This window comes from Macrotis lagotis, chromosome 5 (genome assembly GCF_037893015.1).
Source record: "Macrotis lagotis isolate mMagLag1 chromosome 5, bilby.v1.9.chrom.fasta, whole genome shotgun sequence".
In the NCBI taxonomy this organism is placed as follows: Eukaryota; Metazoa; Chordata; class Mammalia; order Peramelemorphia; family Peramelidae; genus Macrotis; species Macrotis lagotis.
In genome coordinates this window covers 26,244,381-26,272,336 of record NC_133662.1, presented here as the reverse complement: position 1 = coordinate 26,272,336, position 27,956 = coordinate 26,244,381, and the positions used below count along the sequence as shown (strand labels likewise).

The 27,956-nt window shown below is 37.0% G+C and overlaps 1 protein-coding gene and 1 pseudogene across 1 annotated transcript in view; one reads left to right on the top strand and one right to left on the bottom strand.

Moving 5' to 3' along the window:
* Window positions 1-640: 640 nt before the first annotated feature.
* Window positions 641-26,323, bottom strand: LOC141523708 (deoxycytidylate deaminase pseudogene; annotated as a pseudogene).
* CYP39A1 (cytochrome P450 family 39 subfamily A member 1) overlaps window positions 26,055-27,956 on the top strand; it is a 134,422-nt gene continuing 132,520 nt past the window's right edge. The window contains exon 1 of the mRNA XM_074237105.1: window positions 26,055-26,692. Coding sequence (XP_074093206.1) covers window positions 26,516-26,692 — 177 coding nt within the window. The 5' untranslated portion in view covers window positions 26,055-26,515. The remainder of the gene's footprint in view (window positions 26,693-27,956) is intronic.

Here is a 27,956-nt window from a genome sequence, read left to right as displayed (position 1 = left end):
GATACAAAATCTCTGGTTTTTTGCTTGCTCATTTTTTTTTCTCTTGAGTTTAGTTTCTCTTAGCTGTATAGCTCCAAGACTAGTCTCTGCAGGATGCCAGTCAACTTGCCAGTCAACCAATCTCTGGAGCCTGCCTCAATGAAGTCCTTGCTGCAATGCATTCATCTCCAAATGGACTCTGAAAGGCCCAGAAGAATCTGGTTCCCAAATAATTTCGATGGAGGAATGATGCAGGGAAAAGATGTAGAGAACTGTGAACTAGCAGAAACAGAATTTGTAATCTTAAGGGCTTTAAATTTTTTTTTAAATTGGTGAAAATCCTCCACTCTTGAGATGTAAATCGACTACCATTGTTTCATTGTTTAATGTAAAATTTGTATACTGATCTCATCTACCTAATTCTGGGTCCAGTAAGGGGGAAGGGAATCCACTTTTTTCCCTCTGGATAAAGGGTATGACCATAAAAATCTGGGATGGACTTCTGCTTGGGGCTAGTCATCACTGACTTACTGGCCCAGTCAACTCTGCTTGATTGTTCTTTTATCTCTGTCTCTCTCTACCTATTGCTTTCTTATGTGTTGTAATTTTTCTTTTCTTTTCTTTTTTCTTTTTCTCTTTTCTTTTCTTTTTTCCTTTCCTTTCCTTTCCTTTCCTTTCCTTTTTCTTTCCTTTTCTTTTTTCTTTTCTTTTCTTTTCTCTTGATTTTCTTTTCACACCTGCATTCCTGGGCCTGAGTCTGATTCTTCCCAAGACAGTAATCGAACCCAAGTAACCAGCAGCTACATTATCCTAGTTTTAAAAGTATGCTTAACTTAATAACTTTTCAAGCATAATTCCAAATTGCTTTCCAAACTGTCTGGACAAATTCACAGCTTCATCAACAATGTATTTTTGTCTTAGCCTTTTAAGATAGCATGTGACATTTTATCACAACAAGTTTCCTTAAGAAAATATACTTGCTTTCCTTTAGCTCCTCCAATATTCTTCATTTTCCTTTTTTGTCAATTTTGCCAATACAGTGTGAAGGAAGTTAGAAACTTAAGAATTGCATTACTCTTTGTTTCTTTAACTATTAATAATGTAGCACATATTACCACACCATTAAAATGATTGTTGGGAGGTTGATTTTTTTTTCCTCTGAATCCTCAAAATCTTTGAATATATGTTAATTTTATCTGAAAGACCTTAACAAATTCTTCTTAGATTTTCTCTATCCATTTCCTTCAGTGGGGCGATGGCACGTAAGATAAAATCATCTTCATTGTGGCATTTTTGGTTATTCTTATAAAAATTGAAATGGCAGACAATTTAGGAACTTGTGGAATCATGTTTCTTATTACCTTTGGGTATACAACATAACCAATTCTGCCAACTATTTCTTCACCAAGTAGATCTTGCAAGCTATTAAGTTCCAACTTCCTTTTGTTTTCTGTTTTGAATTGTAGTTCAAATGTCAAGTTTAATAAAGTCTTCCCAATATTAGGTTAATCTATTAATTATTAGGTAACAATCTCACTTTTAGAGCACACATTCACACACACACACAAACACATATATATTTATAGGCAATATGAAAATTATTGTGATCCTTAGCATTCTCTTCCCTCCCCTTTCCCTTTTTCTTATTCATCAGTGAACACTAGAGTTGTAAAAGGGCTACACACAGGTTAGATAACCATTTTGTATTTTTGTTTCATAAGTTACTATGGCTAATTATTTCCTCATCTAGTGACCAGCAGTGTTGGTCTAGTTGTGTTGAGACTCTCAGCATTTCACCTGGACTGGGACAAGGAGAACTAGACACATCCTTCTATTATTTGACTTTCAGTCTTTTCCAACATGTAGAATGATACCAGAACTTGAATCCTACTGGCACAGTCTTCAGGAACCATGGGGTTGTTGCGGGGAGGGGTTAGTGTCGTTGCCCACTTCCCCTCTGATCCCATCAACATTTTCAGTGACAGTGCTTAAGCTGTGCAGATGCTTTCTAGCCTGCCCTTTGCATCCTTGCCCCCAGAAGACACCAACCTCATCTCCGCTCTTATGTAGTCCTTCCTGCCAGTCACTTCTACACAGCAGAGCAGCACTGTGGTTCCTCTCCCACATATGCTCACATACTAGGCTGCCAGGCTCCTTGTCTGCAGGCAATGGTCTCGTAGACAATCTTATCTTGTTAACTACCCCCTCTGACCCCCTGTAGCAGGCAAAGGAGCTCTACCACAGGTTTCATTTGTCCCCTGCATCCCTTCACCGTCTTTACCCTGATTTAACCATTGAGGCATGCAAACACCTCTCTCAGCAGTGCAGTAAGTGTGCACCCTTTTTACCCCTCGGCCCATTCACTAGGACAGGAGTCAACCCTCGTGGGCTCCAACCCAACTCTTTGTGGCAGGCTGATGTAACTCATTTTGCCCCTTTTGGCTGGAACAAATATATATTTACTTGTATTGACACCTTTTCTCACTTTCTTTTTGCTGAAGCAATGACTTCTGAAACTTCCAGAGCAGTTATCACTGCTTTGATGGCCACCTTCTGCACCCTAGGGGTCCCTCACACTATAAAAACAGATAATGGCCCCTGCTTTACTTCCTCCCCCTTTGCCACATTTTGTTCCCAGTGGAGAATTAAACATGTCACAGGAATCCTTCACAACCCACATGGTCAGGCAATTATTGAACGGACTCACGGCACATTAAAGAACACTCTCCTAAAACAAGAAGACTATGATGCCCACAACTGACGTAGCCCGAAAGTTGCGCTGCACAGGGCCCTCTTTACTATGAACTTCCTGACTCTTAATTCTGTGGGGTTTTCCCCACCTTTAAACACTGGGGGGGGGGGGCCTCTTCCCGGGCACACCTTTGCCCATGGTTCACTGGAAGGATCCTACTTCTAACAAATGGAGGGGACCTGACCCTATTGTAACACAAGGGAGAGGGTTTGCTTGTGTTTTTCCCACAGATTGCACTGCCCCACTGTGTTTTCCCAACCATTTTATCGGTGGCAGCCCTCATCTAATAAATGCAGAGAATGTCACCAAACAACAATAGAGGAGAACCAAGACCCAGAGGATGGAAGGGGAGGAGGCAATTCCCCCAACCTCCCACAGCTCTCCAGGATGAGCTCACCTTAGCAAAAAGAGCAATGGACTTTAAACCCAGAGAACACTTGTCTCTTCACCAACTCCTCATTACTATGCTGTTCCTGCTGAATACCACCAAAGTACAGGCCACCCCCTGATGGGCACTTATCCCCTTCCCCCAATTCTTTTACCCATAGGTTATGATGCATCTTTCTTCCCTGCTCTCTTTGCTAATAGTGGAACCGTGGGTCTCTCCATACTCTCACTGGAAGAACAAGCAGCCACACCATTTCCCGGGACTCTTAACATTTCCAGTTCTGTAGGTTTCACCTTTAACTGGTCCTTTGCATATCCATACTGGATCCCACTAACCCGTTCATTCCAAGGGGACCTTTTCACCTTTGACTCCTCTGCTATGAGAATTAAACCCAACACACCCATCCCTGCCCTTTTTTCCCTGACACTGGACACTACCCCTGCTTCTGGTCCCCACAGATCCCCTGGACTCCGTGTATAGCCCCTGTGCATTTCACTTTAGTTCCCTACTCAGTGTTTATTATTACTATCCAGGTCCCCCCAGCCATAAATGAAAAACAAGGGGGAGATGTGGGAACACAGGCTATTCTAACAGCCATGACACAAATCATTTCCAAGTAAACCACCACCTGGACAGTCTCAGGAGCTGGCTTGCCGCCCTTAGAGATAAGGTGCCCCGGAGTCCTTGGGAGCTGGACATTCCACCCCACAGACCAAGGGCACTAGACACAGCTGTGTTTTATCACCTCCTCCCTAATATACCCCCTTATCCTGTAATGCAAGATGCTGAACTTACCCTGCTTGCGCACTTGCCTATTCCCTCATTATCCTTTGTTCTACCCAGGAAGACCTAACAGTATATATGTAATAGCTAAGCAGTAATAAAATTGAGCTGGAGGCATAAAGCAGTAGTGGCTTGACTCCTTATTCTCAGCTCCCCTCTGGGAGGGAGGTTGCCACTGTGGGTCCCAAGGTGAAGCAAGCCACAACAAGGAATCTCCTGCCTGTGGCTCATATTGGTCTGGCTTTGTCTGTATTCAGATACCATCAGTTCAATCTCTGGGATGGGTTGCATTCTTTATCATGGCCAGCAGAAAAGTTCAATATTTTTTCCCCACAGTTGCCATTAATTGTATTTCCCTCCATTCTATTCCTCCGCATTCCTATTTATCCTATTCACTCTATCACCCAGTCCCTTCTCAGAAGTGTGTTGTATCTGACTACTCTCTTCCATGATCTTTCCTCTCTTCTATCATGTACACTTCCCCCTCTTCCCTTTCTCTCATCCCTTTGCTCTCCCTTTTCCTTTAGAGTAATATAGTTCTATACCCTATGAGAATGAAGGCTCACTCATTCTCTCTCAACTTCCTCCTTTCCACTCCATTGCAAAAGCTTTTTCTTGACTCTTTTATGTGGAATAACTTAGCCCATTCTACCTCTCCTTTCACTTCCTCCCAGTATGTTTTCTTTATCACCCATTGACACCATCCTTATATTATACGATTATATTCAGCTCCCTCCTATGCCTTGTCTATATATGCTCCTTCTAATTGATTTTATAAACAAGAAGTTTCATTTGAGCTATCGATATTTTCTTCCCATGCAAGTATATACACAGTTCAATATCATTAAATCTCTTATAAGTAGTCCCTCCCATTCATTCTCTCTGTGCTTCACCTGAATCCTGTACTTGAAGATCAAACTTTCTGAAAAGAATGTTCAGTTGTGGTAGGTAGTTGATTCTTGGTTGTAATCCAAGCTCTTTTGCCTTTTGGGATATCATATTGCAAATCCTACGAGCCCTTAATGTAGATTCTGTAAAATCCTTTCTAAACCTAACTGTAGCACCATGGTAATTGAATTGCTTCTTTCTGGCAGTTCACAAGCCAAGTATTTTCTCTTTGACTTGGGAATTCTGGAATTTGGCTATAATATTCCTGGGAGTTTTTCTAGGGAAGAAGGTCTCTTTTAGGAGGTGATTGGTAGATTTCCTCAATTTCTATTTTACCCTCACCTTCTAGGATATCAGGGAAAGGTTGCTGGATTGCTACTTGAAAAATGAAGTCCATGACTTTCAAGTAGTCCAGTAATTTTTTTTAGTTTTTTTGCAAGCAAATGGGGTTAAGTGGCTTGCCCAAGGCCACACAGCTAGGTAATTATTAAGTGTCTGAGACCGGATTTGAACCCAGGTACTCCTGACTCCAGGGCTGGTGCTTTATCCACTGCACCACCTAGCCACCCCTAGTCCAGTAATTTTTAAATTATCCTTTCTGGATCTGTTTTCCAGGTCAATTGTTTTTCCAATGAGACATTTCACATTTTCTTCTAGTTTTTCATTTATTTGGTTTTTATTTTATTCTTTCTTGATTTCTCACAAACTCATCAGTTTCCCTTAGCTCCATTCTATATTTGAAGGTGATATTTTTTTCAGAGAGCATTTATATCTCTTTTTCCATCTGGTTAATTCTGCTTTTTTTTCAGCAAAATATAATGCTTTATTTTTTTTAAAAGAGAGCAAGTGATGCTCTCCAGGAGAAGAGTCATTTCTAAACAAAGGTACTAAAACACAGCTAATAAAAAAATTAAATTAGATAAAAGACAAGGTGCAGGGGGCAGCCAATTAAATCATTTGCCCAATTCATAATAGCTGGTAAATGGCAGTCACAATTTGAATCCAAGTCCTCTGACTCCAAATCTAGCTCTTTCAGTGCCCTGTATTTCTGCTACGAAAGGAAGAAAAGAAACATCCTGATCCCAGTTTTGCCCATTTTATAGATGGTTCTTCATTTCAAATTGCAAATCAATAGTTCAAATAGACGTAGATTCCATGTGACCATAAAGACAGTAAGGAAGATTTGAGGTTTTATGTTCTTCAGATGTCTACTTTTGCTGTACAGCTATTAAAAAGTTATGGGTAACTTCAAGATGAAAGGCATTAGCAGCTTCTTGGAAGAGGATAAGTCTAATCTTCTAGAGTTTTAATGAAATATAACTCACTAAGGATTTTGCCTTGGTCTGCTGTTAATTGAAGCAAAATCAATGACAATTTTGCTGTACTTGGGTGTGAATTTCCTGAACTTAATGCCAGCCAAGTCAAACATGAGTCTTGCAGCTGTAGTTTGATCACTATTTATCAGACATAAAAATAACTTCTTTTATACCTGCCTGGATGATGAGTTTAGCATATTCATTACATGGGAATAAAGCAACATACGTGGTACAACCTTTCACATCTGCTGAGTTTTTGTTCATAATGGCATTCAGCTCAGCATGGCACATGTAAGGGTATTTCATGTCCAGTTTGCTCTTGGCTGTCCTCCTCCAAGGAAGCAAGTCATTGCTGTATCCATTGAGCATCCCATTGTGCCCAATTGCAACAATTTTGTTTTCTGCATTGATGACACAAGCCCCAACCTGGGAATTTGGATCCTTGTTGCACTGGGCAGAAAAAAATGGCCACGACCATGAAGTACTCTGGCCACTCCAAATAGTTGTACCATTTTTAACATGTTGTTTCACTGAGACTTGAGCCTCCAAGCTGGTCCCCGCTCATTTTCTCACAGCAGCCACACTCAATTCTGCTTTTTAAGGCATTCTTTTCCTCATTTAACTTTTGGACTGCTTTTTACATTTGACCTGATTTTTAACATGTTGGGGTTTTTTGGCATGTTTTGTATCTCCTTCACCAAGGTTCTGACTTGTTTTCATGATTTTCCTGTACTGCTCTCATTTCTCTTCCCAAATTTTGCTCTACTTCCCTTATTTGCTTTTCAAGGTATTTTTTGAGCTCTTCCATAGCCTGAGATAAATTCCTATTTTTCTTGGAGGCTTTGGACATAGAATGTTTGACATTGTCATTTTCTGTGTGTATATTTTTATCCTCTTGGGACCAAAGTAATTTTCTGTGGTCAGATTCTCTTTTTTTCTGTTATTTCTCATTTCCCCAGACTATGGTCTTATTTTAATGTACCTCCAAAACTTTTGGTACATACCCCTTCCCCTGCCCCCCACCTTAATTTCTCCAAGGTCTTATAAGAGGCTCTGACTGCTCTCCTGACCTGTGCTGTGGTCTGTGGATGACCACCCCACCTCTGCCTTGAAGCTGTGAAGAGGATTCCTGTTCCTCTGGTAGTATGGGAGCCCAGAGTGGCCCTGGATGTGAGTATGGACAAAGCAGCAGAATCTTACCCCCAGGGATAGCAGAGAGAGACCTTTGCAGTCACTACCCATCCCTTTATTGTCTATGGGTTAAGTGTTATGGAAGCAGATGCTGGGTGACTCCACAGGTTCCTGGGGTGGGGCTGCCCTGAAGCTTGTGCTGGCCTGGGCTCCTCACTCACTCTGGTGCAGCAGAGTTCTCCCCTGGCAAGAACTACCACTACCATGGACCCCTTACTACTCCTGCCACCAAAGCAAGCTCTCCCTCTTTCCAGCTCCATTTTGAAAAATTTCCCCCTCTTCCTTACTAACTACCCTGAAGAGTCTTCCCTTCTTTTGCCCACAGTGGTCACCATTCTCTCACTGCTAATTGTTGATTTGACCTAGGCACATCACTCACTGTCCTCTATTGCACCTCTCTTCCTTTTCATGTACCTTCTCATTTTTGTTGTAATGTAACCCCTGCCCCCAAAACTTTGATTCAGCTGTTGCCAGGTTCTGTATCTAATGACCTAAGTCCACTTCTTTCATGCTAACTCCATTGAACTTCTCATAGAGTGCAGCACTCTCTGATGAGTGCACACCAGGCTGGATGGTCTTGTGCCAGTGTCTCCCATGCTGTACAATCAATTATAAAGTTCTTAAGAGAGATTTTTCAACTCCCAGTATTGCTTCCTCTGACCCCCTTGTGAATGCCTGCCCTGTGTGAATTTTCCATAAAAATAATCTTTTGACATTCTAACAATGTGCCCAGTCCATCATAGTTGCATTCTCTTTATTAATGTTCGAATACTTGGCAGTTTAGCTCAAGAAAGAACCTCAGTGTCTGATATTTTCTCCTGACAGGTGATATTCAGAATCTTCCTAAGACAATTTAAATGGAAGCAATTCAGTCTTCTGATATGACACTGGTAGACCATCCAAATTTCATAGGCATACAGCTGTGAGGTCAGCACAATGACTCTGTAAACCTTCAGTTTGGTAGTCAGTCTAATATCTCTTATCTCCCATATTTTCTTTCAGAACCTCTCAAATACTGAGCTAGTTCTAGCACTGTGTATATCAACCTCATTGTCAATGTGTACCTCCCTGGAAAGTACACTGCCTAGGGAAAAAACCTTGTCCAGAACTCAAAACTTCTTCATTTGCTGTAATTGATGGTTCCACATATGCATAGTGTGGTGCTGGCTGATAGAGCACCTGCGTTTTCTTGGTGCTAATTGTTAGACCAAAATTAGCACAAGCAGCTGAGAATCAATCCATATTTTGTTGCATCTCAGCTTCAGAGGTGGCTCTGAGTGCATAGTCATCTGTAAATAGAAGATCACTCCCTTCACTTTAGTCTTGGCCTGTAGCCTTTTCAATTTGAAGAATTTACCATCAGTGCAAACCTGATAGTCTATCCTCAGTGAAGGTGTTTGATAATATGGCTGAAAACAGGTTAAAAAGCATGGGAGCAAAGACACACCCTTGTTTTACTCCATTGGTGACTGGCAAATCTCAAGAACATTGTTTACTATCCAAAACTTGGACAAGCATGCCATCATGAAATTGATATACAATACTGATGAACTTTTCTGGGCAATCAAATTTTGACATAATTTTCATAATCCCTCACAAATGACAGTATCAAAGGCCTTGGTCAGATCTTCAAATGTTGTATACAGTCCTCTATTCTGTCCCTGGAATTTTTTTCTGGAGTTATTGGGCAGCAAACACCATATTGACTGTTTCTAGACCCTTTTTGAAGTCACACTGGCTCTCAGGGAGGTTACCAACTTCTGTGGGTATAGAATAGTTTTCTGTTATCTGAATTTCCTTTCTTTTGTATATGAAGGGTCTTTTCTTGATTGCTTGTAGAACTAGCTGCTTTGGAATTAAATTGTTAACTTTAATCATTATATGTTTGTTCTCTCAAGTTTTTTTCTGAAGGCAATCTGAATTTTTTCAATTAATCTTTTATTTTCTGTGTTCAGAAATTCTGGGAAGTTCTCTTGCAGTGTTTCTTACATTACAGTGTTCATGGTTTTGTTCTGTCATGTTCATCTGGGAGACTTATGATCCTTGGGTTGTCCTATGAGTCCTGTCTTTGATTTCGCTGTTTTTTTCTAGTTACTTTTCTGCTTTTCTTCTAGACTCCTTCACTTCTGCATCCCTATTATTGTTATCTTTTGTCTCTTTGGTGAGAATTTCCATTGAAAATTTAAATTGTCAGGTTCTCATTTATATAGACCATATAGACCATAAAATCTGCTCTCATAATTCTCATCTCTGTTCTACCATGATTCCATGTCCTCTTCACATTCCAGAAGGCCTCTGTCTCACCAAGGATTGGTTTTCCTTTGTTTTACCCATAAAAATGAACTTGTTTACTAGATAAGGAGGCCATATTTTCTTCTATTGTTAATATTTTCCCTTTTAATTGTTTGTTATGTTCAAGGTCTTTGAGTCTTTTTCTTCCTGAGATTTTTGGTAATTTCAGTCTTCATTCTCCCCCCTCCCCCCCCCCAAACATTTTCTCCTATTGCTAAATTTTCTTGTGGTTTTCTTGGCCATTAAATCTCAAAGTACTTTAGCTTCCTTTTATACTGGGCAACTCATGGCTTTATCAGCCTCAGTCTCAAGTTTTTTTCTTTAGGTTTAGTATACCTATGTGCATATGCACATGTATATATACACACAAGTGGCAACCTCCATGATCTCCAATTCTTCCTTCCTTCCTTCCTTCCTTCCTTCCTTCCTTCCTTCCTTCCTTCCTTCCTTCCATTCAAATGGCATAGGGAAAAGCACTGAACTAGGAGACAGGAAGACCTGAGTTCAAATCCTGTCTCAGTCATTTTCTAGCCAAATGTCTGTAAGCAACTCACAATCTTTCAGCATCACATCCCTCATCTATTAAATGAGGATGAGAATAATAATGCTTACTTCACAGGGTTGTTTGTAAGAATCATTCTAAATAATATTTGAAAAGTGCTTTGCAAATTCTAGAGCCTATATAAATGATAGCAAGGTCTTTTAGTGCTCTATGATACTCTCTGTGTAATAATAGAGTGCATTCCATTATAATCCTGGAAAAACTAGGAGTGCACACAGCACAGAGCCCACAAGTAGCATATTTAGCCGTAGTCTTTTTCTATTTCTAGAAAGAACCAACAGATACTCTTCCTCCTAGCATGGGGAAGTTTAGAGAATCATAGCAATTATAATCTATTCACAAATATTTTCATTTCAAAGAAGCAGTCTAGTGGAAAGAAGTTCAAACACCGAGGTTTGAAATCCAACTCTAAAACTTATGTGGTTATATCACTGAATCTTGTTTTCTCACCTGAGAAATGAGGATAATAAAACTTATATTGTCTACCTATGTGGTAGATAATGTTGTTATTAAGAGGAAAGTTTTTGGAACTCTAAAACTTCTATATAATTATGAATTATTATTATCATTATTACTGTTGTTGTTAATTTTTCTGAGAAAAACTAAAACCAGGAATTGCTTGGATTATTTCTGAAGTGAAAGAAAAAATGTTACCGACCATAGGTTGAATGTCAAATGGTTGCTCAATTTTTTTAAGTTACAAAATATGCATACTTATAAATAATTCACATTGATAGACTGACAATTCAATAGAAAAGCATCAGAGATAATATTTAGAGCATGTGACTTTAAGAATCAAGATAAATTCCTAAATAAGCAGAATTTTTTATTATTAAACTTTTAAATAATTGCAACCCAAAAAGCTGTAATGATATAAATAAAATAACTAGGTCATTAACTTGACTAGCTATTGATCATAAGATTATTGCTCATAAAGCAAATCACTTAAATATGCTAGAATATCTTAATATCATGAAATGGTATATAACTGCTCTCAAAGACACCTCCTAACTGTATGACCTTGGGCAAGTCACTTAAATCTCTCAGTGCTCTAAGACTGGGTAAGTCTCATAAGACTATAAGTTGCAGAAGTGGTGCTGGCTCAAATTAGCAAATGGATTTCATCACCTGAAAGTTTCTTATAGCAATGAAAATACATGTCTTATCCTCATTTCCATTACAGTTACTATTACTTTGTTGTAATAATTTTATGTTTTGTTGGACTTCTATAATCTGTTGTACTTTTATATGACCCTGAAGTCCTGACTTGTTTCTCTTCTGGTTAGATAAACATTGTTCTAGATTTTTGACTTCACTTTCAACTTCACAATTTCTTAGAATTTTCTAGAAACATTTTGGAAAAAATAGAAATGCCCTCAGACTTCCCTCATTAAATGGGATTTTTGACTGATAAAGTATAATCTATGCCAATAATACTCCAAATAATTATTCAATAGGTGAACAAATATTAATATTTGATACTAATATATTTACATTAGATTTGATCATCAAATACTAAAGTGTCAGCTTCCACTTACCTACGTATCTTTAAACTGCAGTTGTTCTTTCTTGCCAAAGTTTTAGAAAACCTTCCTCACTTATAATGCCAGTGTTTGTCTTTAGCATGTCTCTAGGGATATTTTCTTTTACATAAGTGATAAGTGCAGCTTCTCCTTGCATCTGGATTGAGTTTTTGTAGAGGAATGTAGAGGAAAGGTCTCTAAGGAAAAGTAAAATAAAATACAAAAAAATGCAAGACATTCTGTAATACAAACATAGAAATGCTAAGGGATGTGCATGCTCATACAAGATTATCATGCCAGATTAAATACTAAAATAAGCAAATTTTGATTACACGCAAGTCTTTCTTGACATATTTTGAAACTCACTGAATTATGCAATTAATTCTTTTTAATAAGGATGGATTTCAAGTTATTATCTGGGATCATTACTTGAATAGCAAGATCTCATCTGTGGTCTGTTGCTGCATAAGAATAAGGAAGTCTCAAATTAGAGACAGTTCCAGAATTTGGAGGCAAAATAAAAAAAAATCAGTCTTTTAAAACTGTAGCTAAGATAGTCTAATATAAAATGGATGAAATTAATCTGTTATAGAAGCAATACTAACAAAGCTTGTAAATGTGTTGCTAATTACATTAAGGTAAATCCTATTTCTTCCTCAAAGAAACAAGAGTGCTTCCCAAATATCACTCATCTAAATATAACTAACAAAAGAAATTATAGTCTTTGAAATGGTAACTTTTAATAACAAAATGAAAAGACAAGAGGTGAGGAGGGAGAAAAAAAAAGTGAAAAATAGGGCTATCTCTTGCACTGTCCAGGGTTGGAGGTGATGTAATTCTAATGAAGAGTATTAATAATTTATCCCAAACACAGAAGAACAATTTTTAATGAAAATAAGAATATTCAACTTCCTTTATTTTAATTTTAGGTCATTAGATAAATACTCATTCTAGTTCTGCTCCTCAATGTGTTAAAATTAATTACCTAAAATAGAAAATAATCTAATTTAATGAAGTTAAAGTAATGATTTAATAGTAATAGTCAACAAGTTACCATTAAATCAGGTCAACTAATCCCTCAGTAAAGTTAGTGATAAAGGAATGATTTAGAGAGCTTATTTTTGTAATAGGAAAAAGTAATAAAACAAATAGGGATTCTGGAAAGATATCAGTCAAATGAGAAACAGTGGATCCTCCAAAATTCTCTCCCAAGAAAAATATTGCCTCAAAGGGAATTTTGTATAGCAGATGTAATTAAAAGTAGGGGTAAAATAGTTATCTTCCTAAGACAATTTGAGTGGACCTTAGAAAAACCTGACTACCAGAAGCTGAGGCCTGATTTGACTCAAGTGCAATAAACTGATAAAGTTTCATTAATCTACCTATCCACTAAATCTACAGGTAATCTAGATTTAAGGGAATATGTTAGCCTAGATAAGTTTTTAGGACTATCTTTTCCTGAAGTTTGGAACTTAATTCTACAAGCCAAAAATAAATCAAAGTAATTAATACTAACTAATTTAAAGGATATTCCATTTTAAAATTCATCTTGCCTAGACTATTGCAATAGCCTCTGGTCAACCCACTTTTCCCACTGTTGTAAATTTTATATTCCTAATGAACAGATCTATAACACTCCCATGTTCAAGCAGATTCTGTGCTCCCTAGTGACCTCTGGTATAAAATTCAGATTCCTTTGACATTTAAAGCTCTGCACATCCAACTAAACTGGTCAATTTGTTATTTTCAATATGTATTCTATGGTATATGTTTCCTATATATTCCAATACATTTGAAATTCCTTAGCTTCATTAAAGGTTCATTTTAAGTGCTACCTCCTCCTACACAAGTTTTTTTTTTCATCTCCCCTAAGTCTTGTTAGTGCTCTCCTCTTCTCCCAACAATATTTTGTATGTCATTTATTTCTTTATCTGTATATGTGTGTGTGTATGTGTGTGTGTTGTCTCCAGCAGAATAAAAACTAGTGAGATTTGTATCCTTAGCACCTAACCCAAAGTCTTATGCATAATTGGTGTATGCTAAAATGAATCAAAATTGTTATCTTATTGATGGGTCCCCAGACTGGAGTTAGAATTTGTATAGTGAAGAATTCACTAAACCAGCTGACCCTGGATTTCAAGGAAATTTATTAAAAGTTAAAGGACACAAATAAGAGACAAATGATAGTGAAAATTAGTCAGCCAAGCATTTTATAGAGGGTTAAGAATTCTTTAAGAGATATAGCCACATATATGTATGTCATGGAACACTATTGTTCTATTAGAAACCAGAAGGAATGGGATTTCAGGGAAGCCTGGAGAGATTTGCATGAACTGATGCTGAGTGAGATGAGCAGAACCAGAAAAACACCATATACCTTAACAGCAACATGGGGATGATGTTCAACCTTTAAGGACTTGCTCATTCCATCAGTGCAACAATCGGGAACAATTTTGGGCTGTCTACAAAGGAGAGTGCCATCTGTATCCAGATAAAAAGCCGTGAAATTTGAACAAAGTTCAAGGACTATTCCCTTTAATTTAGAAAAAAAAAACAGATATCTTATTGTCTGATCTTGTTATCTCTTGGACTTTTTGTCTCTTCCTTAAGGATATGATTTCTCTCTCATCACACTCAGTTTGAATCAATGTACAACATGGAAACAAAGTAAAGACTGACAGATTGCTTTCTGGGGGGGCGGGAAGTAAGATTGTGGGGAAAATTGTAAAACTCAAATAATATCTTTAATTTAAAAAAGAGATATAGCCACAGGGAGAATAATTCATAGTAGTAAGCTAGGAAGCCTGCTCCCTGGACAAGTCACATAGGAAAAGGGGAAGGCCAAGGTGAAACCTATCCATAAATACACTTATATGGTAGCGTAGAATGTGGGTGGTGTTTAAGCAATGGTTAACACCTGATATAGAAATGACTAATAACTGCTGAAAGGTAGTTTCCACTGTGTATGCCAGTAAGATAGTCTTCTCTGCATATTACTACACATGCTACTGCCCCAAGTAGTGTGTGACCAAGGTCACAGAGCAAAGTGGCTGAGGAACTGGGGTTTACAAGTGTCAATAAAAAATGGAGAACACAATACAGAAAAAATTAAAAAGATTTTGTTTTCAATGTTAAAAGAATAATACAATATTTCTCTGTGCTCAGACGTTCCCTGCTTCAATCTGATTTAGAATTTTATTTCATGATTTGGATTGATACTAGTTATTTTGAGAATGTAGGATTTTCTGTCTAATTTTTTTTTTTTTGGTCAAGAAATGGTTTCCATTGGTATTAAGGAATTCCTGGCCAGGAAAATCACCCTCTTTCAACAGATCAGCAAATGCTTTACAACATAATCATCTTAAGAGAGTGGCCTGGAGGCACTGACAGGCTAAAGGACAGGGGCAAAGGAACACAATTAGTGGTGGGAGCAGAACACAAAATTTCTTTTCTCTAAGGTCTTGCTCTCTATTCACTACAACAGAGTGCTTCTTAAGATAATTTCCATGATTATATCCTGTTAGTATTTTGTTTTATAATCATAAAATTTCCATATAACCCCTAGATGAAGTGTTATAATTGAAATTCTGAACCTGAAAGTTGCAAACCAGTGATGATCTGTGATGACACTGTAAAAATGATGCAATATGAAGCCCAGCCTGAGAGTTCACCAGTACACCTTTGACAGAAAAAGACGCCTAAAAAAATCTTATCCATTTAATTTTGATTCTTAATTAAGCTGATGATTTTATGATTTGTACCCAAAACCATTTGTAGCTTGTATGACCCTGCGTCCTTATTATACCATACAAGAACTAGCATAGAACTCAATATCTATTCTTGGTAATGAAAATGACAAATTCCACAAATTGATACAGGATTCATTGAAACAAGGATACTTGTGTTAGTAAAGGCAAGACCCATTGCTTCCTTGGCCTTGTTGATAATTTTGTACTTATTCACTTTGCTTAGTTTCTTTAGTGACCAATTCATGCTTCTGTAAGATGGATGGACAGGGTTTGGAACAAGGTAAAGCTGCTGAACAGTGATTGGACCATTATTTTATTAATAAAGTATGCAAATGATGAGAATTAAAACAACTTTAAGATATTTTCCATCTATCAGATTGCCTAAAATGATAGAAAGGAAAAGTGACAAATATTGATGGGGATGTAGAAAAATTGAGTCCTTTATTCATTGTTGGTGGATCTGTGAGGTGATCCAACATTTTGGAGAATGATTTGGAATTATGCCCAAAGAACAGTTAAAATACCTATGGCCCAGAGATACCACTATAAGTCTGTTTCCCAAGATGATTAAAAAAAATGGAAAAGAATCTGCATGTTCTAAAATATTTATAGCAGATCTCTATGATAGCAAAGAACTAGAAGTTACAGGGATGCCCACCAACTGGAGAATGGTTAAGCAAACTGGTGGTGTATGTTCATCATGGAATATTACTTTGTTAAAAGAAAGGATGAGCTCAATGGTTTTAGAAAAACATGGAGAGACCTCCATGAAATAATGAAGAGTGAAATGGGCAGAGCCACATTGTGAACATTAACAGCAGTATTGTTTTAAGAACAACTTTGCACAACCAAGTCATCCTGGCTATTATAAATATCCAAATTAATTGCAAAGATCCTATGAAGGAAGATACAGCTTGAATCCAGGAAAAGAATTGGCATGAGTATGTGTATGTGTATGTGTGCATGTGTGTTACCTTTTTCTTTTTGCAATTTTTATCTGTATGGTTTATTTAATCAAAGGAGATTGCCCCCTTTTGATCTCTATAACTTGCTCCTTTGACACTTTAAATCGATAGTCCATCCTTTGTGATCTCTCATAGATCTTATACTGCCTATTTCCTAGAAACCCCGAGACTCCAAGATATTTCACTTCTCCCTTCAATATATGCGTGTGCACACACACAAACACACACACAAATTTCTGTCTTATGGTAGTCATCTAAAAGTTTGAGGTGGGGGCAAAGGGAAAAAAAAAAGAAAGTCACAAGATAATTGTTGTATTTTTTAAAATTTGTGGCAATGGGATTAAGTGACTTGTCCAAGGTCACTAGGACAACTAGGCAATTTTTAAGTGTCTGAGGCTGCATTTGAACTCAGATTCTACTGACTACAGGGACAGTGCTCTATCCACTGTGCCACCTAGCCACCACAACTGTTGTATATTTGAAAGGAATAGCAATAATGGATCAGCAATATAAGGTCCAGTCCTCAATTCTACTACCCTACTTTGTTATGGAAATACTTGTTTTATTTCTTAAGTTAAAAAAAAATAAATTTTTAAAAATTAAAAAATAGATTATTTTTTTTAAAAAAAGAACTTAGTGTAGCATTTTCTAGATCCTCATCTTCTTTAAATATTAACTTCTTTGTCTCTCAGAACTTTCTTTCCTTACTTTCCCTGATAATGCATGATCTAATTTCTCTTCCTAATTAAGCCTGATCTTCTTTTGTCTTTTTTCTTGGCTCCTTCTCTTCTACACATCAATAGAAGTATTCTAAAGGGGTTTGCTTTTGTTATGCCTTAATTCTAGCTTTATATTATGTATTTTGATATTTTACTCCATTCTAATGGCTTCAACTATGACCTTTATACAGAACCTCTGGGGTTCCTTCAGGCCTAAATCTATAATCCCATGAACAGAGAAATCAACATCCTCAGCAAAGGTTTCCTTACCAATCTAGTTTCATATTTCCATTTACTTATGGATTATCTGTACCTGGTTATCTCACTGGCAAATAAATTTCAATATGTCTCAAACTGAACTAATCTTTCCCTCAAAAATTAGCTATTTTTTCTTTGCAAATAATTATTTTGATCTAAATTAAAACAAAAGAAATTTAGGTTAAATATGAACTATATTCTCTTAAGATTTACCATAAAAAGTGGTAGTCATCATTGAAAATGAGTACCCTGAGGGGTGGCTAGGTGGCACAGTGGATAAAGCACTGGCCCTGGAGTCAGGAGTACCTGAGTTCAAATCCGGCCTTAGACACTTAATAATTACCTAGCTGTGTGGCCTTGGGCAAGCCACTTAACCCCATTGCCTTGCAAAAGCAAGTACCCTGAGCAAAAGAAGGAGTATATATTTATATACTGAAAAGAACAAGGAAATCATTAAACCCTCTGGTGGCCAGTGAATCAGCTTATACATTTGCTCACAAATGCATCATCCTTACATTAGTATCTTATCATAGAGAAAAGGTTTGTTATTTCCTTTCTGATTTAATAAGTGCCAAATGCCAAGAATCTATATATCAAGTTTAACTAGTCAGGTTTCCCAGTTTCTAATGATCTGTTTTCCTGTGATTGTCAGAATGATTAATGATATGAGAGATAGGCATTCCAAACTTATAACACTTAGTTGCAGATTGAGAATTTAGACTTTGACCAGAAATATAGATGGTAAAAACTTATTAACTTTGACCATCTGTCCCATTTTAATGAAAGTGATATCATTAAGTCAACTGTAGATTAAAGAAAGCTGAAGAGAAAATGAGGGGCATTTTGGAGGGAGAAATAATATATCTTGGATAGCAAAGGTTGCTAGGAGATGGGCAGGCAGTATAAAATCTATGGGAGGCACAAAAGATGGATGATACATTTACGGTGTCAAAGGCGCAAGTTCAGAGATCAAAAATTCCCTCTGCTTAAATAAACCACATAGAATAAATGCACAAAAAGGAAAAGGTAAACAGCAACATAAAATTTAGGTACATTCTTTTTTCTTCTGGAGATATCTGATGTACTTCTGTAGTTCTGGATACCATCTCATAGCAGGTTCTTCCAAGTAAATTTCAGATGACTAGTAAAAATCTTTTCTTGTAGAAGAGCATCTTAACACAAAAAAAAATTAGTTAGATCAAAACTTTTATTTCCATTATTTGAAAATGAAAATTTTGGAACCTTTTAGATAATGGAAATTTCAATTTGATCTGCCAATTGTCATTCTGATATATATAGAAAACTTAGGTAACAATAAAAAATTTAAAAACCAAACCAGTTTCAAAAACCCAGTTTTATACTTGGCATTATTACTTTATTTAAATATCATCTTTCTTTGGTGAAAGGTGTTTATAACAGGAAAGGGGTTCATAGACAAAACTCTGAAGTTCATAATTTCTTAAATTTCTTAACACATTATTTCTTGTTTTCAGCAGTATAATTCTAATCTCCCAGTGCTTTAATTTATAAAAGAATTCATTCTTTCTAATAACCATAGTTGACACAATTATTTACCAATATTTCTAAATATTAAAACATTTGAGAAACATCATAATATCATAATCAAAATTATGTATTTAAAACTAAAATTTCTTAATTTTCTAATATATCTTTCAGATTATCTTGCATAAAAGATCAGCCTATATAAACTTATCTATCAATTCAGATCTAATTTATAGAGATAATAAAGAATTGAACATTCATATAGCCTTTGCTTTTTAATACCAAATACTTTATATGACCTAAAATATGTCTTTGTTTTTCTTTTTTTTACAAAATAGTAAATTAAAGTAGATAGAACTTTCTTTGTGTCATATTGCTAATTAATTTCTTAATACCAACTAGCAAATATTTAGTAGCCTAGTTCTTTTTTTCCTTCCGGACTAAATTTTGACTTAAATAAAACTAAATCTGGGGGCAGCCAGGTGGCACAGTGGATAGAGCACCGGCCCTGGAGTCAAGAGTACCTGCCTCAGACACTTAATAATTACCTAGTTGTGTGGCCTTGGGCAAGCCACTTAACTCCACTGCCTTGCAAAAAACTAAAAAAAAAACCCTAATTCTGGATTTCCGACAAACTTAATTTCTAATATTTTTTTCTCTCTTTTATAAGCAGAAGGGAAACTACAGTTAGAATTTCATAAATTCCTTTTGGTCCTTGAAAATGGGTGTAACCAGGGAAGTTTATCATCTTGTAGTCTGTACCTGAAATCAAATCATGACATTTTTAACACTCTAGCATGAGGTTTGACCCTGAAATTTTAAAATAATGACATCCTCAATTGGATGATAAACTACCACTGATTGATTTATCTATATTAATATTTTATTAAATCCAAAACACAAAAGAATAAGAAGAGAATTCACTTGTTAGAATATTCATTTCATTTAAACTGGGACAAGAAATGAAATCAGTTGCCCCCTGGGTCTTATTTTTCACAAATGTTATCATACATATTTTATAATTTAGCATTCTAAGTTATATTTTTCCAGGTATACAATATCAAAATAGGATTTACTGTTTCCACCTTCTATTCTGAAACTAAAAACTTGATCACTTCTTTGATAATTTCTCAAATTGGTGCCAAGCTTATAATATTTTTGCTATGATTTTAATTCACTCCAAATATGAATGCATCTTAAATTAGTTCAAATCTGGGTCCCACACCCCCATTAAGAATCCATTACTTAGGTGGCGCATTGGATAGAATACTGACCTGGAGTCAGGAGTACCTGAGTTCAAATCTGGCCTCAGACCATAATCAACTAGTTGTATGGCCTTGGGCAAGCCACTTAACCCATTGCCTTGCAAAAAAAAAAATAATTCATTACTTATCTTTTGATATACAGTTTTCACACATACACACACAAACATATATACCTATACATATGTTTCACATGTACATATATGTGTGTGTATGTACATATACATACATACATATACACCTTAAAATCAAATTACAGAAACTTTTTAAAACTATTCAAAGTTTAGTCAAATTGTGATAAATTATTCACAAAGTAGCAACACAGCATTTTCAAGTTACTTCCTGTCTTATATGGTGAGGAACAAGACACTAAAATATAGAATTAGAAAACATGTAATTTATAGCAAAAAATTCCCAATTGTTACAGTACACATTCTAATTCTAAAATACATTTCACATAATAAATCCTTAATTTCATCTTCTATGACCTTTAAAATACCCAATCAAAACCCCAAGATTTTGTCTTTAATTTGAGTCCCATTTTCTTAAAACAAACTTTGCATTCCAGAATAGCAGCTAGTCTATGTTAAAAAGATCTTTTTGATTCACTGCTGGGGGTGGGGGGTGCATAGGGAGATGACATCTTTCAAAATTCAAATAAGACAAGAGAGGCTACACATCGAGATTACCAGAGTAAAGTTTAAGAAATGAAGGAACTGTGAGGTCTGATTCAAATTAGAACTAGGAATAGGATACACTGACTTTCTTCCTTCAAAACCTCAAGTCCTGGATCAAAAAAAAATTTAATCCAAGGAGTACCAATCATGAATTTTGAGATGAGAATGTGGATTACCCCCATTTTTGAGCTGTGAAAACAAAGCAGTAACCAGAAGGTACCACTTAACTGACAGGGTAGGGAAATGAAAAAGGGAAATAGAAATTGGCCAATTGGTACATAACATACATAACATAACAGACATAATCAAGGCACAGAGAAAACCAAGAAACCCAAGCAGAGGTAGAGTTGTAAAAGAGCATAGAAAATTCAAAATCTTACCATCATCCATTGGTTATCCTTGGAGAAAGAATGGGGACGAATCCTGTGAACCTTCCTAGGAGTTCTCAGTCCCTTAGATTGCTAGTTAAAGGCTTTATTTTATCTGACAGAGATTTTAAAAGTGAAAGCAAAGTTTTTGGTGAAGGGGAGGGGAGGTTAGGACTGGAGGGGCTTCACAAATTCCATGTGAAGAATTTCTGGCTCTGTGCTCTCATTCAAACATCTTAATGAATAAGTGATGGAAACAAAGGTAGTCAATTTGACAGTAATTCTGATAAAATCTTATGGTTGTCATAAACAAAAAATTACTGACCTATTACTAGTTAACAATCATAAATACCAGTATTAAAAAAAGCAACAGGGGCAGCTAGGTGGTGCAGTGGATAGAGCACTAGCCCTGGAGTCAGGAGTACCAGAGTTCAAATCCAACCTCAGACACTTTATAATTACCTAGCTGTGTGGCCTTGGGCAAGCCACTTAACCCCATCGTCTTGCAAAAAAACCTAAAAAAAAGAAAAAAAAAGCAACAAACACACAAAATAGATAACTGAAGGTACCAGAACAAATTCTCACCCCAGAAGGTGCTAGAAACCAAGAAGGGTACCTATAGAGGAAATTCTTACCAGAGACAAGAATTTCATAATCAAGAGGGATATCCAGAGGTCAAACCAGAATAAATATTAGAGAATATTTTAATTTCAATTAAAACACGAGTTTGAAATAGAGCAAAAAGTTAAAAAGTTACAGACCTCTTTCCTCCCAAGACTATGACTTTCTTTAGGCAGTAAATCATCTGAGGGCCCTTTGGGTGGCATTATTTGGAGGAGAACCCTGTCCTTTTTGAGTTGTTGTCTATATCTGAGTCATGGCAGAAATTGTAAAAGCTTATTTTGATCTAAATTAAAAGAAAAGAAATTTAGAATAAAACACAAGTTTTATTCTCTAAGATTTACCATAATACCTTTTTGTAGTATTCATCATTAGAAATGGCTACACTAAGCAAAGTAAGAAATATATATTTATATATTCAAAAGAACAAGGAAAAATGAAACCTTCTGGTGGTCAATGAATCAGGTTATATATTTGCTCACAAATATTTCATTCTTTTATTGTTGTCTTGTCATAGAGAAGATGGCTAGGTATTTCCTTCCTGATTTAATAACAAATGCAAGGAATCTATGTGGCAAGTTTAACCAGATATCCCAATTTCTAATTATCTGTCTTCCTGTGAGATTGTCATAACAATTAACAACAGGAGAGATAGACATTATAATTTTATAATTCTGATTTACAGATTGAAAATTTAGACTCTTCCCAGGAAAAAGAGGTGATTAAAAACCTTATGAACTTTGATACTTTCTTCACTCTGGTTAACAGTCTGATCATTCTACCAGTTACCTAACTTTCAAATTTTGGAGCTATCTTTGATAGCATATGCTTACCCATTCTCTTGTTTATATACCAAATTATTTGCCAAAGTCTTAGCCATTGACCCCCACCTCCCCCAAACATTTTTTGCATAATAATGAGAAGAGAGAAGAAGGATAAACAAGAAAGAAGAGAATGAAGAGAGGGAAAGGAATGAGGAAAATAGGGAAACTAGATGGTAGAGGAGATGCTCTATACATTTTGAAGCATTGCACTCTACACAGTCCAGTAGTAGCACTTTTGGTTTCCAATTTATTATTACATACTGTCTTTATTAACTAACTATCCAGTTATTTAATGGGATAAACAAAGCAACTTATCTGGTGGTTACAGTAGTTGTGACCAGAATAATTACTAAGTTTAGATGAAATCAAATCAAGGTCCTTAAATGTTCCTCAGACCTTGTACTAAGGCTCTCTACCAACATTTTCATCTTTTCACTTTACTTTCTACTCTTAGATTTTAGTCTTTCAATCTGCTCTGAAAAAATGTCAATCTTTGTTGTCATCTATATTTTTCACTTCTTTGATCTGGCTTCATATGCTTATTTTTTTTAAACTTAGTTTGGGGAGCTAAAAATGAAAATAAGAATATTTCCCAACCCAAGTATTCACATGAAAACGAACACTTCTCTAGGGATGAATCAGATTAAAACACAGCTATACAAAATATGAAAAAAGTTTAAGTCAATTCAAATACCAAAATACTAGAATGGGGACTAGGAATCTAGGTTTTTCCAGTTTTCAATGAAATAACTAAAAATCTTTATTGGTAGTTAAATTCTCCCCAGCCTAGCGCAACAGAACAATCAGTCCATTGCTGGCAAATTCTAGCATTTTAAGAAGTTAAATGTCCCTAGAACATACAATGGTCTCTTGGAAAATATATAGATATAGAGGTATCTACCTTAGGTATACCTATTCCTTCCTAAAATTCTAATGGAAGGATTCAACACCTGCCAGGGCTATATGTTAGCTGGCACTTTCAAAAGTTATAATTTATACTCATCACTTGGTATCTTAAGAAAGATTTTTAAGGTAGGTCTCAGTTCCCCTGAAATGCCAAAGAAAAGATTGTCAAGGTAGATTTATTGTGAGATTCTCTAGAAACAAGGAAAGCATAGTTTCAGAGGAAAAGGTAAAAGTGGTGATGTAGATTTCTATGGCTTTTAATAATATCAAATATTTTGTTCTTCAATCCTGAAAAAAATAATTCTGTGACTCAATTTTTTTCATTTCAGGGATTGAAGTTTTGCTGTAGCTAAAGTCAGCATAAGTAATTTGAAAAAGCTCTTTCAAATTATTAGTATTTTATCTGATTTAGTCACAGGGTAATAAAAGGCAAATTCATCATAATAAATAGCTGTTAAGGGAAGTTTGTATGTACGAAGCAACATATGTACTCATAATTGGAGAATTAGAGAGAGAAATTGAATAATCTGCTAAAGGCAGCAAATGGATATGGAGATAAAACAATAGGGAAACTAAAAATAAACAATGGGCTGGACCAACATGGAAGCAAAAGAAACTTTTCCTATGTGAAACATTTCTTATGTGACAAAATCTTTTCATAATACCATTTCCTAAAAAACTGACATTTTATAGGAGTACAGCCTATAAGACTGTTCAAGTGCATGAATCTTAATGTAAAAAAAAACAAATAAGGCCTATCTAGTCCAGATTATTCCCTGGGAACAGAAATTTAGGGAACTGTAGAAAAGTCAATATAGGAACTCCTTTGATAGCAGTTTAATGCCTAACAGCAAGAAAAATTAATTAAAATTGAAAGCCACCAAATACATCTGCATGTACCCATGCTAACTAAATTTTCGCTGCTTCTGAAGTGAATGTTTTTAATTGCTTCTTATATTATTTTCAGATCACTAATTAGAAAATTGATTTGACTGCAAATTCATGTACCTTCCCAGGTACCAAAATAAGTAGTCATAGCTCTGCTCTTGAGAATCTCATTTTAAAGAATGATCCTAGAGTATGGATGAAGATAGAGGTGATATGACTTGTCAAATAGACTGAGGCAGGAAACTGGTTTAAATGTATCATAGATCATTTAGCAGGCTCACTGTTGACTCACACCTCGTCTGTGCATCCAGAAAACTTTCCAGCCCCTATTTTGATCAAGTCTATTACCACCCTTTAAGAACCAGTTTTTGTACAATCTCAAAATTTGTGTATCATTTCTTCCTTTATTCTTATTTTCTTGGTCTTGTAGTCATTTGAACTGTTCTGTATATCCTTGGTAAGGCAGCTAATAAAAAACGAATTCACACTAAGATGTTTGTAGTTATTGTAACAATTATTTCATGAGAATCTAACTTTTTTTTTTTTGACAAGGCCATGGGATTAAGTGATTTGTCCAAGGTCACACAGTTAAGTAATTATTAAGTGCCTGAGGTCACATTTGAACTCAGGTCCTCCTGATTCCAAAAGCTGGTGCTCTATCTACTGTTCCACCTCGCAGTCCCTGAATCTTTTAAAATCCATCTTCACTAAAATGTTTTATACTGGAATATCAAAATTTTAGGACTGATTCAGGAACCTTAAAGATCAAGTCTGATCCAAAGCCCTCACTTTAAAAATTGGAAGGCACATTAATTTCCTCATTTTACTGATAAGACAAGTGACCCATGGGGCTACAAGTAATAACTACAAGACCTGGGATTTGATTCCCAAATTCAGTGCTCAAAAGAGGAGCTGTATGTTCACTGACACATAACTCGTTAGCGATAGAGGCCAAATTCAGATTAGGGAGTCTTTCCTTGCCACTACTGCCTAACAATTAAAATGGAAAAGGGATCTCCTAAGTCATCTGGTTCAACACCTTCAGTTTACTAAGGGAAATGAGGCTCATAGAGGCTAAGGGACTCGTCCATTGGCAGAGTCACAACCAAGGTTCCCTAATCCAAGGTCCTTCTGCTTCCCGAATCGGGGAGCCACTAGGCCGGGAAGGCTCCAGTCTGAGCCCGAAGGGTCCAGTGGCTTCATAGGGCAGCCCCGGGGCCCAGAGGGGGTTAACCGCCCAGCTCCGGGGTACAAGCCTGCAGAAGGAACAACCCGATCGACCGGGATCTGAAGTGGTCTTTTCCGGCTCCGAAGTCGGGGAGCCCTTTCTGGCCTCCCCCGGTGGTAAGGCATCAGGTGGGTGGCAGAGCTCTTTCTCCTCCAAGGCCCGGCTGTACTCCCCTCCCCCGACACCGGTACTGCGTGGTGGGGGAGGGGTCGGATACCGCCCGGGCCACTGGAGCAGACTCAGGCCGAGTCCTCCGTCCACAAGGCGGGACAAGTTTACACCCGCCCCTCGATCGGCCCCACTTCCTTCCTCTCCAGCTCGCTTTCCTAGGCCGACCGGTCCACGGCCTGGTCGGAAACATCCCGCGGCTAACTCGGTTCTGAGGCCGCCAGCCTGCCTTTCTTTCCTCTCAGTTGGACCAGCTGGGCGGCGCGCAATGCTCAGTGGGAGCCATCAAAGAGCATGCCTCAGTGGAAACGAGGTTACCTAGCAGGGGCCAATCATGTGAGAACAAGTCCGCGGAGACTTCTGGGAAATGTAGTCTTCTCAACCCCCTCCTTTACCATCCTCCGCTTCGCTCATCTTTCAAGTCCAGCCTTCTGATTGGTTCGAAAGCGCCGCTTTCCCTCTCATCGCTCCCGCCTCTACTCCGAGGCAACCTCGCACTTTCACCGGCCTGATTTCTCCTCGGGGTCCCCCGCAGCGTGCTTTGAAAGCGCGGTCAGCAAAGTGCGCCCCCCCCCCCCCCAACTCTCTGCCCGCAGCTCCTTCTGACTGAAGTTGAGGTCGAGGTTGACGTCTGTCCTTCGTTCTCCCGTGAAAAAGTTAGGACAAACAAGACGACGAAAGACCTGCTGGGGGCTGGACAGAAAGATGGAGGTATTTTTGATATCCTTGGCGATAATTCTGGGATGCACTGCCTTTTATTTATTTCATCAGCAAAGGAATCTGCACAGACCGCCTTGCCTAAGTGGCTGGATTCCATGGATTGGAGCTGGGTTCAAGTTTGGAAAAGCCCCTCTGGAATTTATAGAGCAAGCAAGAGTCAAGGTAATGGGAACAGGGGAGAAGGAATTGGAAAAACAATTTTTTTCTTGTTTGTTTGTTCTTAATCTGGGCCAATGTTTTCCCATCTCTCCTGTGCCAGGATGCCAGGAGAAAGTTTCTTGAAAACAAGTGTTTCTTTTCTAACTTCCTTCCTTCCTTCCTTCTTTTTTCTTTCTTTTCCTTCTTTCTTTCTTTCTTTCTTTCTTTCTCTTTCTTTCTTTCTTTCTTTCTTTCTTTCTTTCTTTCTTTCTTTCTTTCTTCTTTCTTCTTAATAGGATTTCATTTTTCCAATTATATATATATATATATATATAGTCTTCAGCATTCATTTTTGTAAGATTTTGAATTCCAAATTTTTCTCCCACTCTCCATTCTGTCCCTCCCCCCCAAGATAGAAAGCAGTTTGATGTGGGTTATAAATATACAATCATGTTAATCATATTTCCAAATTAGTTTTGTTGTGAAAGAAGAGTCAGAACTAAAGGGAAAACCCAGGAGAAAGAAAAAAAATGAAAATAGAATGTTTTGATATAAATTCAGGCTCCATAGTTCTTTCTCAATTTGGATGTGGATAACATTTTACATCAAGAGACTTTTTTGTTTGTTTGTTTGTTTTTTTGCAAGGCAACAGGGTTAAGTGGCTTGAGGAGTCATTTTAGAATTGTCTAGGATCATTTTATTGCCAAGAGGAGCTAAGTCTACCTTAGTTGATAATTTGCAATGCTGCTGTTACTGTGTACCATGTTTTCTGTTTCTACTCACTTCACTCAGCATGATTTCATATCAATACATGAAATCTCTCTGCCCATCATTTTTTATAAAAATAGTATTCCATTACACCCTTATACCTCAACTTGTTCAAGCTTTCTCCAATTGATAGGCATGGACATCCTCTCAATTTCCAATTCTTTTTCACTACAAAAAGAGTTGCTATAAATATTTTTGTACATGTGAGTCCTTTTCTCTTTTTTATGATCTCTTTGGGATACAGACCTTATAGTGCTGGATCAAAGCTATGCACATTTTTTTAGTCCTTTGAGCATAATGGTTGGGATCAGTTCACAACTCCATCATAATGCATTAGTGTTGGGGTGGCTAGGTGGTGCAGTGTATACAGCACCAGCCCTGGAGTCAGGAGTACCTGAGTTCAAATCTGACCTGAGACACTTAATAATTGCCTAGCCGTGTGGCTTTGGGCAAACCACTTAACCCCATTGCCTTGCAAAAACCTAACCTCACCCTCCCCCATGCATTAGTATTCCAATTT